The 17249-nt window shown below is 49.7% G+C and overlaps 1 protein-coding gene across 8 annotated transcripts in view; it reads right to left on the minus strand.

Moving 5' to 3' along the window:
* The window catches only part of RALGPS1 (Ral GEF with PH domain and SH3 binding motif 1), a 233640-nt gene that overhangs the window by 138447 nt on the left and 77944 nt on the right, over nucleotides 1-17249 (minus strand). For 6 of the 8 annotated variants that reach the window (XM_037158690.2, XM_037159020.2, XM_037158833.2 and 3 more), the window contains exons 6-7: nucleotides 8350-8439; nucleotides 5655-5747 (exon numbers count right to left, since the gene is read on the minus strand). The exons of 1 other annotated variant lie outside the window; for it this stretch is intronic. In XM_037158690.2, the coding sequence (XP_037014585.1) occupies nucleotides 5655-5747; nucleotides 8350-8439 (183 nt within the window). Of the gene's footprint in view, nucleotides 1-5654; nucleotides 5748-5860; nucleotides 6274-8349; nucleotides 8440-17249 lie in introns of those variants that run through there. One more of the 8 variants, XM_037159081.2, reaches the window with a different exon arrangement.

Consider the following 17249-nt stretch of genomic DNA (forward strand, 5'->3'; position numbering starts at 1 on the left):
CAAAAACACCTCTGCTGAGCCCTCTGACTCTGCAAGGTGCGCACTACCTGTGAGCAGTCATCCAGCGCCCATTTCCCAATGCAAGCTTCTCTCAAAACGTCCATCGAGACACGCTGGCCCTCTCTTTCTTCCAAGCTCAATATCTCCCTTTATTCTGTGGGATCACTGAAGCCCAGGGTTAGAAGTCCAAGCAATGGCTAAAAATTGGCTGACAGAACATCGCCAGTACAAAGCTGGCAGTAATGAAATGAAGTTCCAACGAAGGGTTAAAAACAGCAGCCTCAAAATGGTCTCCAGAACATGCTGCTCTGAAGGAGCAGTGAGCACAGACCTCCCAAACCAGGGGGGCCCTGGGGGGAGCACTCAAACGGTCTTTAATTGGGGAAGTGAAAACTGCGCAGCTGTTTCGGGGCGATCAGTCCAGCAGTGGTGCAGGGAAGGACTGCAGAGTGTACCGGAAGCAAGGAAACCAGCTGGAAGATGACAATGACATCAGGTCATAAAGGAAAGGGCCTGGCTTGTGGGGATGGCAGCTCCTGCCAGCACAGTTGAGAACAGTCAGGAAGAGCTAAAAATAATAATAGTAACAGCAGAAGCAGAGCAGCAGCTAACACGTGCCTAGACCTGACTAGGCGCCAGGCGTCAGTCTAAACGCTTTTTTATGTATTGACTCCTTTTGTCCGCACCATGGGATGTGGGTCCAAGGCTGAGCCAAGTGGTATGTTTCAAGGGTCCACACCCTTAATCTCCATGGGACACTGCCCCTTATTTCTTGGCCTGGGGTCCCCACACCAATTCGGGAATTCAGGTCATGTGATATTCAGACCCCACAGCAGCCACCTGAGCTACAGGCCAGAGTGACAGCCTATCAAAGGTGACTTTTTGTTCATGTTCCCTCGGGGGCCCCCCTAGAATGAACAGAAGTTTTCTGGTGGGGTAGCACCTGAGGACTGGCTGATTTCTGTGGAGAGCTGACTTCCAGCCCCCTAGGCATGTGGGTCTGCAGCCTTGACCTCCCCTGGCCCACACATGTGTGGGGACCCTAGCCCCGGCTGCAAAGGCCTTAGCAGTTCCACTCGACTCTGCTCACTGTGCTCACTCGTTCTTTATTTCTAGCTGATAGTGACTTCCCTTTCTTAGCTCCTATCTCAGCTTCGCTCCTTGGTTTTTAACTTGGTTGCATTTTATCCAGCATTTATTTGTGTTTCTGTGTTTGAAGCAAGCAGTTGGGAGGGAGGGGCCTTTCCTCATCAGCTCAGTCTACCATATTGCCTCAAAGTCCAAAACACAGTCTGCTAAGAGAGGCTTCTGGCACTCACTGTCACTTCCTGGAAACCCAAGTTGGATTTCAGACATGCCAAGCTGTGAGCTGTCCGAGGAACACGTGAGCAGAGGACGGGGGGGTAGGCAGGCGTGGGAACGCAGGTCTAGGGCTCCGGAAAGAGGCTGGGGTGAGAGCTGAGGGGGCAGCCACCTCCGGGGCACAGAGCTGATGGCTGATGCTCTCCAAGCCGGTGACATCCCCTAGGGATGAGAAGTGGACTGGGTAGGGTAGGAAGTGGGGTCAGAGCCTCCAGAACACTTAGTGGGTGGGAGGAACAAAAGCCAGCAGGGAGGAGCCAGCGGACAGATAGCAGGAAGGGAACAAGTCGAGTGAGAAGAGATTTTTCAGGAGGAGGGTGATGAACAGTGTCCAACGTTGTGAGGATGTCAAGGAGGATGAGGGTGGCAGTGTCAGCAGAATTCGTGGTTGGGAACTTCTGAGGAATGTCTGGGGAAGGACAACTGGGGGGTGCCTCCCATCTCCTCCCCCCTCACCCAAGGCTCGGGAAAACCTGAACAGGCAGCCCGTGCCTGTCACCACCTTCTCAACAACATCCGAGGGGGCTTACTGGGACACTTCCTGGATGAAAGACTCTAAAATCCAAAATATGAACACATCTGTCTTCTCAGGGTATTTGCCAAGTAGCCATTCTCAGAACCGCAGCTTGGTGACTCTGCGCCCCCAGATATCTGGGAGTGAGAGCCCCATTCTCAGAAAGCTCCCCTTCCGGGTCACCACCCTGCAGGCCAGGCCTCCTGACCCACCGGCTGAGATGCCCTCCCAGCCAGAAACTCCAGTTTTCACTTTGCTGCTGCAGATGAGTCAAAATCTCTAAATCTCTGGATCAATTCAGTAGGAAAGAGTGAATCACAATAGGAATGTGCACGGAGCTAGCTGTGCGTGTATGCGCGCGCATATGTGTGTGCACGTGGGTGTGTGTGGATGAGTGTGGATGATGTGCAGCACATGGCTATAATTACTATTATGAGTGACTCACCCATTCTCCAGGAATTCCATCCCCCAGGTCACTCACGAATAAGTCAGCCTCCTACTGGGACCAGGTTACACCGTTTCCCAGTTGCTTGGGCCCAAAACCCAGGAATCCTCTGTCCTTCATTTCTTTTCCTCATCTCCAACATCCCATCCATCGCAGACCCTGCCAATTCCATCTTCAGAATGCCTTCCCGACCAGTGTACTTCCCTCCATGTCCACCGCCACTTCCTCCATCCCAGCCAGCAACACCTCTCTCCTGGATTCGGCCCTAACGTCCTAACTAGGCCCCACTTCCGCTGTTGGCTTCTTCCAGAATCCCCCACTCAATTTGTTTTCCACACAGTAACAACAGTAATTAAAAAACAAAAAACAAAACCAGCTGTAAAGCAGATCACAGCGGTCTCCTGTTTAAACCCCCTTCCCACACTTAGAATACAACATAACTCCTCTCCCAGGCATGAGCCCTCCGTGATCGGTCCCACCTCCCACCCACAGCATCAGGTACCACCTCCTCCCGGGCCATGTTCCTGCATCACTGGCCTTTGCGTTTCTTCCTGCTGTGGGACTCTGCACTGGCCCTGCCCTCTGCCTAGAATGCTCACGCCCTCATTTCAGCACGGCTGGCTCCTTTTGTTATTCAGACCTTCCCTGAACACCCCGTCATTTCTATCACATCTTCCTGTCTTAGTCTTCTGCTTCATTTTGTTCCCATCTGACAGTTCTCTGTTCATTACTTCATGCATTCAACAAACATCAATTACCTCTTGTGCCAGCCAGACTCGGCATATGTTTATTCTCCCTCAATGACATGTCTGTCTCCTCTGAATAACATTAAAAAGCTCATGAAGACAGGGGCCTTGAGCAGAGCCTAAGGGCCTGGCGTGGAAGAGGCATTCAATAAATATTTGATCTGCAGAATGAATAAGTACACATCGTAATGTGTATACTCAGGAAATCAGAATTGGCTGATGCAACTTCTAAGGCCTCGTGGCTCTGGGGAAGCCAATACTCCAAAGTGGCCCTAGTGCTGGGATACATCGGATCCTGCCTGCGTTTTCAACCCAGGCCAGCGGAAGGTGATTCCCTTCCTGTCTGTGCATCTAGCCAGCACTCATGACGGGCCTACAATGTGCAGGCCTAACCTTGGTGTCAATCTTGGTTCTGTCCCAGCTCATCCAGGTACTTGGTCATTAGCTGTAGGACAGGGCAGCATCATTGGGGGTCACCCATGGTGCAACCGAGTGGCCGGTCTCCTCCCACACCTGTACCTCACTTTGATCCAAGTTTCCCAGATATCCAGGGTTTCAGGGCAACCCCAGGAGCCAGTCCTACCCTGTCCCCAGGGCAGTGTACTGGCCTCACGCCTCCAGACCCACTTCCCAAGCAGCATATGTGCCTGTTTCTCCCTCCCGCCCTCTGCCCAGCCCGATCCCAACACCAGGTTTCGTCACTGACAAGTCAGCTGGCACACTGGCCAAGAACAGGGACTATGGGGTCCAGCAAGGCAAGGCTGCACCATGTCAGCTCTGACACCCACTGGGGATACAGGGAACAACCAGACTTGATCGTGACAAAAGCAGTTAGAGGGGGAAGGCAGACCTGTAAACAAAACCTCAGAGCAGATGTGCTGTGCGCCGTGAAAGGACAGGTGTGGGGAGAACGACGGGGGCACAATACTGTCATCAATTCTGCTGGGCTGGAGTGACCAGGATGATGGGAAAAGATGACATGTTTGGCCCCTCCAGTTCCCAAAGGCTCTGTGCAAACCAGTGTCCTGGGACTAGCAGGACAGGTGAGTGAGAGGGGGCTTGCAAGACTCGCTAGTACCCCTCACCAACTGTAAACTTAGAGGGTCATCAAGAGTCATGACATCACGGACAGTAAAATCTGTGCACCATGAAGTTCATAATCACGGTATTCCTCTGGGTCCACACGCAGCTCCCAGAGGCCCGAGAAGTAATAATGGCATCTAAAAGATGGAAAATTCATCTGAAAAAGCATCTCCAGGCAACTGCTGGAAAAGCCTCACAGCTCAGAGCCGGGGAATCACAGGGCTGGTGGCCACTGTAGAGGCCAGCGGCTTCCAAACTTGCTTTCGACCTCCAAAGTCACTGCTCAACTGAAATTCACCCAGAAGCACAGTGCATAAAACTGACATGAACAGAGCAGCGCCACAGACAGCTGGGGCGCTGGTGGAAACAGTGTCCCGGCTGTCTGCCTGGCACCCTCCCTCTTCTCCCCCAGCTCCTCGTGGCCCCCAGAGCAGCTATGAGGAGCCCCAGGGCTCCAAAGGCATTGATGGAAAACTGCCGACCCAGGCCAGCCTCCCTGTGTCACACAGGAATCCAGTCCCCAGAGCCAGGCTCTGGGCTGCACCTGAACGAAAAGCCACTTTTCTGAACCAGGCTAACACTTCTCACTCGGCTTTGGAGAGCTACATCTATGTAAAGTCGTACTTTGAAGAAACCAGGCTCAAATCTGATCACCTACAGCATGATCTCTAAGAAGTTTAAAAGCTCCCAAACGGGCCAAGCATGGAACCGAGCCCAGCCCCACAGACGGGCAGAATGAAGTTGGGAAACGAGCTGCAGAAGCACAGCTGACAATCCCATACAGTTTCCTTCGGTTCCACGGGACATAAACAGGCCTTGAAGGCTGCGCTGTGCGGCCGTGAGAGACCCTGCACCAGGCGGGCCGGGAGGTGAATGCTAATGAGCTATGGAAAGAGCAATTACTTTCCCGTGTCAGGCCCTGCGCCAAGCGAAGGAGGAGAAAGAGGTCTGAGATAGTTTTCAAGTATTTTTACAGCAGAAAAACTTTCCTACAGACTCAATTATATAACTCTCAGACTCCACCCCTGGCCTCAAATTATCCATGGCCTTCAGGAAAAAAAATCATTTTTCCTTACATGAGGGTCACAGGTTTCTCCAGAGAAACTCCTGGCTATATGGCCTGCAACCCAGGGCAGCTGCAAACCATCAGCCCGGAGACCTTCCCGAGCGCAGTTTGGAGCCTGCCAGAGAGGAGCGCCAGCCGAGTGCCAGGCAGAAGTCACGTTGCTGACCCGGCCACCACGCAGGACGCCGCAGGGTGTGAGAAGGCCCACTCCAGGGGGCTTCCAAACCCGTGCACTCCCATGTCCCCCCACTTCCTTATCCCAGAATGGGGCTGAGGTTGCTGAAGGAGAGAGGAGAGCGTCGTTAACCCACAGTCGTCCTCTGTCGTCAGCAAAGGGCAGACTGTCAGTGAAAGCCTTCTGGGGCTGAAGGAATAAAGAGCTTCACCGACGAAATGACAGCCAAAGTGAAAGGCACAGACTCGGGAAGATTAACTTACAGCCCAGGTTTTTGTCAGCCTGAAGATGGGCGCACTCTGTAATGCTGACACCACAGACATGAGAGAATGAAGGTTGTTGAGTTCTAGAAGTTTCTGAAAAAAGACATGCAATAGATTATTTTGCTGCTATAAACAACAGAACAAAAACACACTCAAGTGTTACCAAATGTTGTCATATTTATGAAATTCAATTACACTTAAAATACCTCATGTAGAAAATATAGTTCTAGGAAGTTCATAGAAACCATATGCTCTTTTCCTTTCAAATTGTCCAAAGGTGAGTCTGCATCCACAGCATCTGCAGAATTTCACAAGCAGCCTTGTCTGGCTGCTGGGCAGAAACATGGCTCAGAACAAGGTTTGAGAGCGTCCTTCGTGTTCTTGTTTCAGACGAGTCTGAGCTGTCCCAACAGGCTTTCGTAACCAAAACCTCAGCTGCACCACCAAGACTGACGAGGGTCTCCTGCAACTACCTTAACTCACGGATGAGAAGGGCTAAGGAAAGATGGTATCCATCTGCATGAGTCTCTCGGCCGGAGGACAGCGCTCTGGCTTCCTACTCGCCTGGCTGTGCTCCTCCGAAGCAGACCCCGAATGAGTGTGAACAATGGGCCTCACCCGGGTCTCAGATAAGTTCCTTGCCACGGAGGACAACAGGAGGGGACAGAGCCGAGAGGAAGTATAGGAAAACGTGATTGCTCTGTTCTTGGTTTCATGCCAAGGGGAACCTGCTAACAGGGCTGGGGCTCCGCCTTTCTCACTGGGGGTCAGTGACGTTTGGGTCAGCAAGCAGGCTCTGCGGAACCAAGAGGGGCCTCTGGTTCCAGTCCCAGCCCCCAGTGCTCCTGTGTCCTTGGGCACAGTCACTGCTTCTGAGTACTACTTCTGAGCCTTGGCATCCTCATCCTCAAATGACGAAGTTAATCATGGCCCCTCTGCTACCTGGCACAGCTCACACGAGCTGCTTAGACCCCTCCCTGACACCAGGGCAGACACTCAAGGTGACATGGGTTGCTCACTCTTTGTTGGGGACACTTGTCCCCCAACATGTCCCCGTTGCTCGTCCTGGGTACTTCCAAGCCCAGGTGCTCCTTCCCCTACTACGTCTTTCCTGACCATGTTTCCAAGTCTGGGCAGGCTGGGGCCCCACCCCCCTTGGTCCCATGACAGCCTGTGTATCTCCTTCGCACACGGGGCTGCACTTGCTTTTACTTGCCTACTGTGTGCTATGACAGGCACTGGGGACATAACAGCAGACGCAGCTTTGTCCCTGCCCTCAGGGAACACCCAGTAGGGCCCAGTAAAGTGAACGAATAAGTGAAAAGCCCTCCTGCCCGGACATTTCTCCCTGACCACGCAGCTCACACTCGTGCCGCACATCTCATCGAGTTCCGATTACTTCCTGTTGTGTGACAACAGGTTTCCCTGTGTGAACTGAATTTCGCCCTGCACACCTGAATTCTTGCGCCTGTCACAGAACTGCTTCAGAGCTGAAGGTCCCCTGGGAGACCATCTAACCCGCCCCTTTCATCGAATAGATGGGAAACGAAGGCCCCGAGAAAGGATGAGCTTGCGCAAAACCATTCCAGGGTGCGGTGCTGTGTGGCAATCCACCATGGAAGATGGCAGAGGTTAAAGGGGGATCGATTCCGATCCCTTGGGCGGAGACCATAGACTCATTTCCAAACTGAAAGCACCAGGTGGGCTGTAACCTGATCCCACTTTCTCCCATGGCCCAGTAGGAAGCCAAGGCCCAGGCTGGTGTGAGTACTCCAGAATGCACAAGACACAAAGTGTGTACTGCCTGCAACACACACACTTTATACATGGATGCACTTCACTGTCCCATGGGGGCAGCTCCCCGAGGGCAGAGAGCATGCTCCCACTAATGTTCTGGGGGGCCCTGGGCATGGACACTCAGCTCTCTAAGCCTCCCCTCATCCTCTGGAAATGGGATAATAATAATGTGGGCATAGAATACAGTCATTCCAGTAAAGCGCCTGCTACTGTGCCTGGCCTATGGGGGGCCTCAGTAAGGACAGCTGGCCTAGGGTCTGGGTGGGAAGACCACCTGCGCACGTGAAGCGAGGCTCTGCCAGGGTTCATTCGGGCAAGCCTAGTGGTCGGGGTGTGCATGGGAAGGAGCCGGCCAGGGCGTGTAACTGATGAGAGTGGTCCAGAAAGGCCCCTGGGATCACAGCCTGGGCTGGCCGAGATGAGAGAGGAGGAGGGCAAAGGTGGGATGCAGACATGAGCCTGGTACCCAACCACTGACGAGGACAGAACCCATCAGGCCAGGGGACAGGAGCTGGGAGCTTTGCTGACTAGGGACAAAGCTGTGCAGGATGTGATGGCATCACATGCAGCAAGGCTAACATACCCATCAGCCTGGCACTGGCTAAACCTGAAGTCAAATGAATGGATCCCAGGGGTAGCCCCTGGGGCCGGCTGCCAAAATCATGAGGTGGAGGGGCCTGCTGCTATCGCACGTGTGGGGGCCTCGAGCCCAAGTGGGCAGCCAGGCTGGTCTTCCAGCTGCTTCTGTCTGTGCAAGTCAGGCCTCAGCCCCTGTTTGAACCCTGCCCAGCAGGCCCAGTGCAAAGGTGCTCCCAAATTACTGAGGAAACACATTTTTGGGGGACAAAGAAAGAAAGAAAGGAAAGGAGAGGGGAAGGAAAAAAAAACAATGGCTTACCTTGGCTATTTTCACAAAATGGCTCAGGATTTCTGCCCTTATTTTTAAAGTCTGTGCTGTTAGAATTTCTCGTACAACCCAAAAACTGACCTGCGGAGTGAAACACACATACACAGACACACAGACACACACACACACACACCAGAAGACTTGTTAGATGCCAGGCCGCTCGTGTCACCCTTGCCCACCGCTGTCAACGGCATTTCCGAGAGGTTGGGGAACTGGGACAGCACGACCTTGGGGTGTGCGGCCGAGGGCTCCTTTATGATACCAGCCCAGCCAACATGTCCCGCATCCCCAGCACCGCCTCTCCAACACACTCCGTGTGCTGGGCGAAGTGCGTGCTTCTGTTGTCTCCAGGGTGTGACTGAGCCGACAGATGAGTCTCTCTAAAGTGCCGCAGGGAACTTTGAGATGAACAGACAGGAGTCCTATTCAGAAGGACCCCAGTTGTGGGAGACCAGGGCTGGGTGGATGGATGGATGGATGGACAGATGGACAAATGGCCACAGGGGTATGCACACCCATGACACCCACATCCCCAGCCAGACATAAGACAAGAAGAATTTACCAACATTTGCACAATTGTAACAAGTTTAACTTTCTAGGATATGGTCATCCAAATACTAATTTAAATTTAGTTGTTTCAAAGTTCCCTAAAGCAATGAAGGTTAAGGATACTCCAGAGTTAACAAAGCATGTTTATGGCTGCAACCAAATATACTCTCTCCACTCAAGTACTGTTGCTTTTCCATGAGAAAACTAGGAAAGAGTAACCAAGAATCAAAACCTTGCTTTTCACATGAAGCAGGAATATTATAGAAAAGCTTTCTCTGCGTAATTATCTGTGGCTGCCTCCAGGACATGCCCCAGTTCCCATGGAATCACTTTTTCCAAGGAATTGTCTAAAATTAGGTTCAGACTCAAATGTTTAATGGGTAGTTATGGAAGAAAGATACTCTGGATACCCAGTGATAGGCCCATAAACCTTATATTTTAATACATGCACATTTTTATGCCACATAATCTCGAGTGTGATCATCCATGTGCACTGTATAATTTGATAGATTCCTGCCTGCCAGAAAATCACATACATTGAAGGCCTAACTGTGGAACAGGCAGAGTTGACCCTGACCTATAGCACATGGTATGCAGAGGCAACTCTGGGCCAGTTCAGTCCAACCGACGGCCATGGAGCCCTCACTGCGCGTGGGCTCTGGGCACCGCGAGTCCAGGCCCTTCAGTGTTTGCCTGGTAAGAAGCTGACCAGAGGGAGGAGGCAGGACCCTCCAGAAACCACTGTATTAAAAAGCAGCCAGTGACCATGGCCTGAACTGGAGTATGGAGGGAGGTGATGACAGAGAAAGGCTTCCTGGAGGAGGCAGGCCTTGAAAGATGGGTAGACTTTTAACAGGTACAGATGGCACTGCGGTGTGGCTGTATTCGACAAGACCAGGGAGAGCCGAATAGGCTGGCAGGGCGGCTGTGGCAGGTACTCTGTGGGCTGGGGGCAGTGAGGGAGACTGAGAAGGGGAGGGAAGTTTGTGGGGGTCTGGTGCAGCACGGCAGTGGAAAGGGTACACGGGGGAGTCCCAGAGGCTTCTGAGCAGGAGGAGGACAGGCTGGAGTGCTTTGCATGGACACCCCCAGGAAGCTGGCGCAAGGGCCTAAGTGAGAGATGGGAGGCCCGAATGAGGGCCACGCTGGAGCAGATGGAGAGAGGGGGCAGATGAGAAAACACTACAAAGGGGGTGAGCAGTTTTAAACATTTTTAACTCTCTTTTCTAACTACAAATTTGAGAGGAGCTCAACGCAGAAAACCAGGGAAACGGAAACGGGCACAAAGACGAGCCACTGCAACGTCGTTCTCACACGCAGAGCCTGTGGTCAAGACCGTGGCGCATGTTCTGTCTTTTCTCCATGTGAACAGTGTGCATTTCTATTTTGCAACTAAAGTGGTACATACTGATCATACTGTCATCAGGATTTTTATAAGCGAATCGGTATTCTTCTAAGATTCAATTTTTAGCAGCAGCTAAGTATTGCATCCAAGGGACGTATCGTCATCAAGTGAGCCCTATTGTTGGGTCGCTATTTACTTTGTGGATGTGGTAAAAATCTTTAAACCCATATCTTTACATAGTTTTAATAAAGGCTCGGGATAAATTCCTGTAACGTACAGTAAATAAAATTATGTGCACCTGTTTTTCAAAAGTATATATAAAAACCTTGGCCTCGAAAAGGTCTATTTGTTTATCAACAAGTTTGAGCAGATCCGGGTTCCCACACATAGGCAAATACACTGGCTATTCCAGCTCTTCTCTTTTCTACTAGACTTATGTACAAAACAATGTCTCACTGCTTCTACTTTGCATTTCTTTCATGACTACTCAGTTAACACTTTTTGCACTTTTTTTTTCCCAGTTTTGGGGGGGTTACAGATATTTATAGACTACTTGTGCTATTTGCCTTGTGAATTACCTGCTCAGGTCTTTTACCCATCTTTCTGTTGGGGCATCTGTCCTCTTGCTATTGATGAGTAAATGGCCTTTGTACATCAAAGAAAACACACTAGCCCTTTGTGAGTCATATATTGTACCAAGTGTGGAGGAGCTGGTACTTTTATACACTATTTTGGGAAATAAAAATTCAAAGGGCCATTTGAAGAACAACTTGAATGGATCTTTCAAGATGATAGTTACATTCTCCCAAGAATATTTATCTTATGAATATATAGAAGTTTAGAGGGACATATGTATACAGCTTCACTAAAGCACTATTTATAAAGCAGAAGAAGAGAAAAAACAAAATGTCCATCAATAGGGAATTGGTTGCATAAGTAATACTTTGACCTCAAACTTTCCAAGGAAGTCGCTAGAGAGGAAAGTGAGCAGCTGTTATCCACGTTGCAAAATATCTACATAAATTATTGGTAATTCTTCTGCATGAGAGGTTTGTCTTCCCTCCTCCATTTATTTATTCAACAACTTGTATCAGAATGGACTCACATATATTTATTTTACGCTTTGAGTTGTAATCCAATACTAAGTTATTTATTTTTTTGCTCAGGTTGTTCTGGCTTTGGCCACCGAGACCTCTTTCAGCTGGTCCCTGAGTCCCTTCCCTCTGACAGGACCTGGCGCTGTTCTGGTCCGTGGGCTTGCTGGAGCATTTCCTCACTGTGCGGTGATCTGTGGGGCCACAGGCGCATCTTAGTTTCCTGCCCAGCCCTAAACCAGCCCCTTCTCCAAGGAGCCTAGGATCCTTTTAATGGTATCAAAAGCCAAACCCCTAGCCACACAATCACTGGATCGTATGTGTACCATTTTGCACTCCCACCAGCGATGGATGAGAGTTTGTGCTGTTCCAGGTATTTGTCAGCAACTAGTATTTGTTGGGGGTTTTTTACTGTATTTTTAGCCATTTTAATAGGTGTGCAGTGTTTTGCATTCCCCAAAGACAAATGATGTTGAGCATCTTCTCGTGTTATCCGCCATCTGCACATTTCTTTAGTGAGGTGTCCAGATCTCGTGCCCATTTTTTAATTGGGTTGTTTTCTTATTGTTGACTTTTCAGAGTATATTTTGGATATAAGTCTTTTATCAGACATGTGTTTTGCAAATACTTTTCCCCATCTTTTTATTCTCTTAGCAATGTCTTTTGCAGAATGGAAAATTTTAATTTTAGTAAAGTCCAACTTTTCAAGTTTTTCTTTCACGAATTGTACTTTACACTATTATATCTAATAACTCATCACCAAAGGTCATGTAGATTTTCTTCTCTGCTTTTTCCTAAAAGTTTTATAGTTTTGACTTTTACATTTAGGTCTATGACTCATTTTGAGCTAATTTTTATGAAAGGTCTAAAGTCTGTGTCTAGGCTAATTTTTTACATGTGCGAAAAACTCCAATTAATTATTCCAGCATCATTTGTTGAGAAATTAGCCTTTCTCCACTGAATGTCCCCATGCATTTGTCAAAGACCAAGTGACTAGCCCTGACCAGCATGGCTCAGTGGGTGGGGCATCATCCCACAAGGCAAATGGTCACCAGTTTGATTCCCAGTCAGGGTGCGTGCATGCTTTGCAGGCCAGGTCCCCAGTTGGGGGTGTGAGAGAGGAAATCAATGGATGTTTCTCTAGTGCATCTATATTCTCTCCCTCTCTTTCTCCCTCCTTTCCTTTCTCTTGAAAAATAAATAAAATCTTTATTAAAAAAAGGCCCAGTGACTATGTTTGTCCTGTCCCATGGTTCTGGATGTCCAGTCCCTGGTCAATACCACACTGTCTTGATTGCTGTAGCTTCGCTGTCCTGAGCTCAGGTAGGGAGTGTCCTCCGACTTTGCTCTTTTTCAGCATTGTTTCAGTTATTCCATGTCTCTAGCCTACCTGCATGAACTTTAAAATCAGTTTATTGATATTTATAAAATAGCTTGCTGAGATTCACTGACATCTTATTACTGACTTCTAATCTGAAGACAGAATATAACCCTATGTATTTCCATCTACTTTGAGTTTCTGCATCAGTGTTTTGTAGTTTTTTGCATAAAGAACGAGTATCTACTTGTTAGTGTTATAACTAAGTATTTTTTCATGTGTGTGTGCACACACTACTGTAAATTTTTTTAAACTTCTAACTCCAAATTTCCATCGCTGGAATAGGGAAGCTTTTGTATACTGATCTTGTAAGCTGCGATCTTGCTATACAGTACACTCACGTATTAGTTCCAGGAGTTTTTAAAGTAGATTTGAGATTTTTCTACACAGATAATTATGTCATCTGTGAATAAAGAGTTTTCTTTCTTTGCAATCTGTACATCATTTTTTCCTGTCTCGGTGCACTGGTCAGGACCTCCAACACGATGCTGAATGGAAGTGGTAACAGAGCGCCTCGCTGCCTTGTTCCTCTAGTGTCTCACCGCTGAGTGTGATGTTGGCGGCAGAATTTTGTAAATGTCCTTCATCAAGCTGAAAAGTTCCCCTTGTTCCGAATTTGCTGAGATTTTCTTTTTGTCATGAAGGGGTGCTGAATGTTGTCAAATGCTTTTTTGAATCAACTGGCATGACAATGTCACTTTCCGTCTTTAGCCAATACATGCAATGGATTGCATCACTGGACCAGTCACGCACACCTGGGATAAACGCCACTGGGACATAGTGCTAATGAGCTTTTAAAACATATAAGCTATTATTATTACCATTATTGTTCCAGTGGTATAACTAGAACAAGAGTTTCACCACTAAAGACTAAGATATCACCTGAGAAATTTCACAACAGTATTACAGATGAATAAAGGAAAATAGTTATGAACACAAAGAATTTTAATCACCCACAAATAAAACAAAGCATAAAGAAAATTTCAAGTTAAAAAATTCTCTTTTCCTATGAGAAATCTACTTTGCCATAAATTTCTCTCAAGTCTATTCACAGCTTTTCTGGAAACCTGGAGCTGGGAGACACCTCGGGGCCGACCCTGCTCCGCAGCCCCCCCACCGTGCCACTGCCCAGGCATTGTGACCAAGCCCTGTTAGGTCTCCACCTGGGCGCTCATGGGTGGGGAGGGAGCTGCCTGCTAGTGGGATGCAGCCACTGCCTCCCCACGCCTGTCCCCTGGTCCTTGTCCTTACTGAGTAAGCCCCACAGGCTCTGCTTACTCAGCTCCCCCATAGGGACCCCTCAGTTACCTGAAAAACCCTGATCATCTCCTCCCTGAGTGTTCTCAATCCTGCATCCCTCACCTGATTTTACATAACATGCTTTCTTTCCCCTCACCCAGTGGCCGCTGTGACACCGACACGCCACTCTTGTGTGGCAGTCTGCCCTGCTCTTCATGTGGGGTACCCAGGAGAGGCAGGACAAAGCAAAGGAAAGTGGGATCACCACACACACACCCCCAGAATGGATGAAATAAATGAGTCAGTAAAATTGTAAAGCCCTGACAGTACTAACTGCAGGCAAAGACCCGAGACGGCACGGACTGCCACCCGTCGCTGGTGGGATACAGAACGGTGCTGGCCCAGCCCAGTAATCGTGCTGCTAGGCATTTACCCAGCTCATCTGCAACCTTCTGCACACACACAGCATGCATTGGTTATAGCATTATTCATAATCACCAAGAGCTGGAAGTAAGTAAGATATCCTTCAATAAGGGAATAGATAGACCAACTAGTATATCCATATGGTGGAATAGTATTCATTAAAAAAAGACATCAAGCCATATAAAGATATGGATGAATCTTAAATGCACATTGCTAAGTGAAAGAGCCAGACAGAGAAAGCTCTTTCTTTTTTTAAGATTTTATTTATTTTTAGAGAGGGGGAGGGAGGAAGAAAGAGAGGGAGAGGAACATTAATGTGTGGTTGCCTCTTGTGCACCCCCAACTGGGGACCTGGATGGCAACCCAGGCATATGCCTTGACTGGAAACTGAATCACTGACCCTTTTGCTCGCAGACTGGTGCTCAATCCACTTAGCCACACCGGCCAGGGCATGAGAAGACTCTTTATTTATGATCCCTCCTCCCCCTTTTTTGAGATTGGAAGAGGGTACAACTGCAGAAATGATAAACAGCTCGGGATCTGGTCCACTCCATAGCAAACCCTGCCTTCTTCCTTGGGCAACTGCTGTGGCACTGTGGACGGCCAGGGCCTCAAGGGCATCTGACAGCTTCAGCAACGATCACCCACCTACCTCTTCGGTCACCTCCTCATAATTCCCAGAACTACTCTGCACCAGGAACTTTAAATTCCAGTCTTGGGACACAACCTTTCACCCTCCTAGTCCTTACCTTCTCCTCGCACCCCCACTGCGCCTGTCCTTCCTTCTCTCCATGCCCTGGAGTCCCTGGCAGTCTTCTCCCGCTTCTTAGTCAGTACTCTAGGTTCCCAGCCCCTTGCTCCTTCAAAAAAGTCAGCCTCACTAACCTCCAACTGTGGGTGATCCACACATTTGCCCTTTACAAGTCCTTACTCCCAGGCTGCAAAGTGCAACTACAGAAAACCATCTACCCTCACGCACGGGGGCCCCTTTCAAGTCACGTTTCAAATCTCCGTCTCATCCGGGCCATTGTCTCTGCCCAGAGTCTCCCTGTGTCTCCACAGTCAGCTCCCTCCTCCCCCGGAGAGGCTTTCTCACTTCATCTTCGGTGCTGTGGCTACTCTCACTTACAGATAAGGAAACTGAGGCTTAGAAAAGGTAAGTGACCTGCTTTCCTTTATCTGGAGTCTGATGGGAAGGCTTGTTCCACATGTGGAAGTCTGCCAGGAAGGGATGCCAATCAGTTTATCTCCGAGAAAGCAGCCCTGGTGGCTGACCAGACCTGGCTGCTGGCCAGTTTTCAAACTGGAGGTACCAGGACTGTGTCCAAGAGCTGCTCACTCCGAGTAGCTGACGGGTCGGCAGGAAGACCATTTCTCAGAGCACCATTTGGGAAAACGCAACTTTACTCTGGCTCGCTTTATTGGTCTGATCTGGACACAATGCAGTTGTTCACAGAACAGGCCACACACCCTTTGCCAAGCTGACCTGGCCTCTGCGTGCAAAGCAGATTACATCAGAGCCCCCAGTGGCCTCCTCCGGGAGCCGGCGGCTGGTCAGAGGTGGGCCGCAGCTGGCTCCTAGTTGGACAGTTCCGCTAAGGAAACTATGAGTCCCTGATAGTGTGTGCACATCTGTTTTTTTTTAAACTAAGCTCAGTTGAAAAGGAAAAGATTTTGAAAACAAAGAAAGAAAAAAAGGCTTCAGAACTTCCCTTTTCAAAACAAACGGTGCGCAGTCCCCACTGCAGATGCATCCAGGCCTTTCTCTGTTCCTATTGTAGCTCACAAAACAACAGTAATGTGAACTCCAGCCTCAACCCCTCTGAGGCTCCTGCTGTGCTCTGGGCAGTCGCCGAGGCTGGGGAAGCCTGGAGAGGACTGAGTAATGGTGATGCACAGGGCCCAGCACTTCCCAGGGGGAACGCCCCGCTGGGGGGAACGGCCAAAGGAAACCCAGGCCCATCACCCGGAGGTCCAGTCACGCACACTATGCAATCTCTAGGCCACTGTCCTCGTTTGAAACCAGAAAAACAGCAGGAAAGAAGAAAACTGTCAACAACACCATTTTGGGATTTAATCCACCCAAAGGGAGTCTTGCAGGGTGCTTTCTACTGAAGACCACGTTCTGGGAGATCTGACCAAGCAATCAGAAGCCCACCCCCTTCAGCTAGTCCAAGTCTCCATTGTCACTCCATAAGCAGGGATGCAGATCTCCATATGTGGAGCAAAGGTTCTGGCTGGACCAAGTCAGTTTGTAGTAGTACATTGGAGGCCAGTGGCCAGACCATCAGGGATTCTAAGAAATTCCATGCAAGCAATGTCCTGAGCACCTCGTCCATTCATTCCACACACACTGACAGAGGGCCGATTGTATGCCTGACACTGGGCATAGTGGTGAGGGATGCTGTGTTGAACAACGCAGACCTGGTTCCCGCCCTCCTGAAGCCCCGAGACTGGCAAGGCAGATGAGATGGCAGAGTCATACAACACGAGGAGAGGTGAGAAAAGGGCCACACAGAGAAGCGCTGCTGCAGCAGGGCCGTGCATGACGGGCATGTCTTACACAGGCGGGGATTCACAGAGAGAGTCCCCAAGGAAGTGACATGCAGGCTGAGATCCACCTGGGGGGCTGAACGGGGAGGAAGAATTATGAGCTGAGAAGACACCACGTGTGGAAGCAGGCAGGACAGCGACACGGTGCGTCAGGTGAGAGGAGGGAGGACAGGGCAGCTGCAGCCTGCAGAGTGTGGGTGGGGGACCAGAGGTGAGACTGGTGGCTGGATGCAGGCCAGATCCACCATGCACGACCTTGCCGGGCAATTAAGGTGCTGGAACCTTAGCTTATGTGGAATCGGAAGCCACT

Source organism: Artibeus jamaicensis, unplaced genomic scaffold, assembly GCF_021234435.1.
Source record: "Artibeus jamaicensis isolate MK-2021 breed Jamaican fruit bat unplaced genomic scaffold, CSHL_Jam_final contig_471, whole genome shotgun sequence".
NCBI lineage: Eukaryota > Metazoa > Chordata > Mammalia > Chiroptera > Phyllostomidae > Artibeus > Artibeus jamaicensis.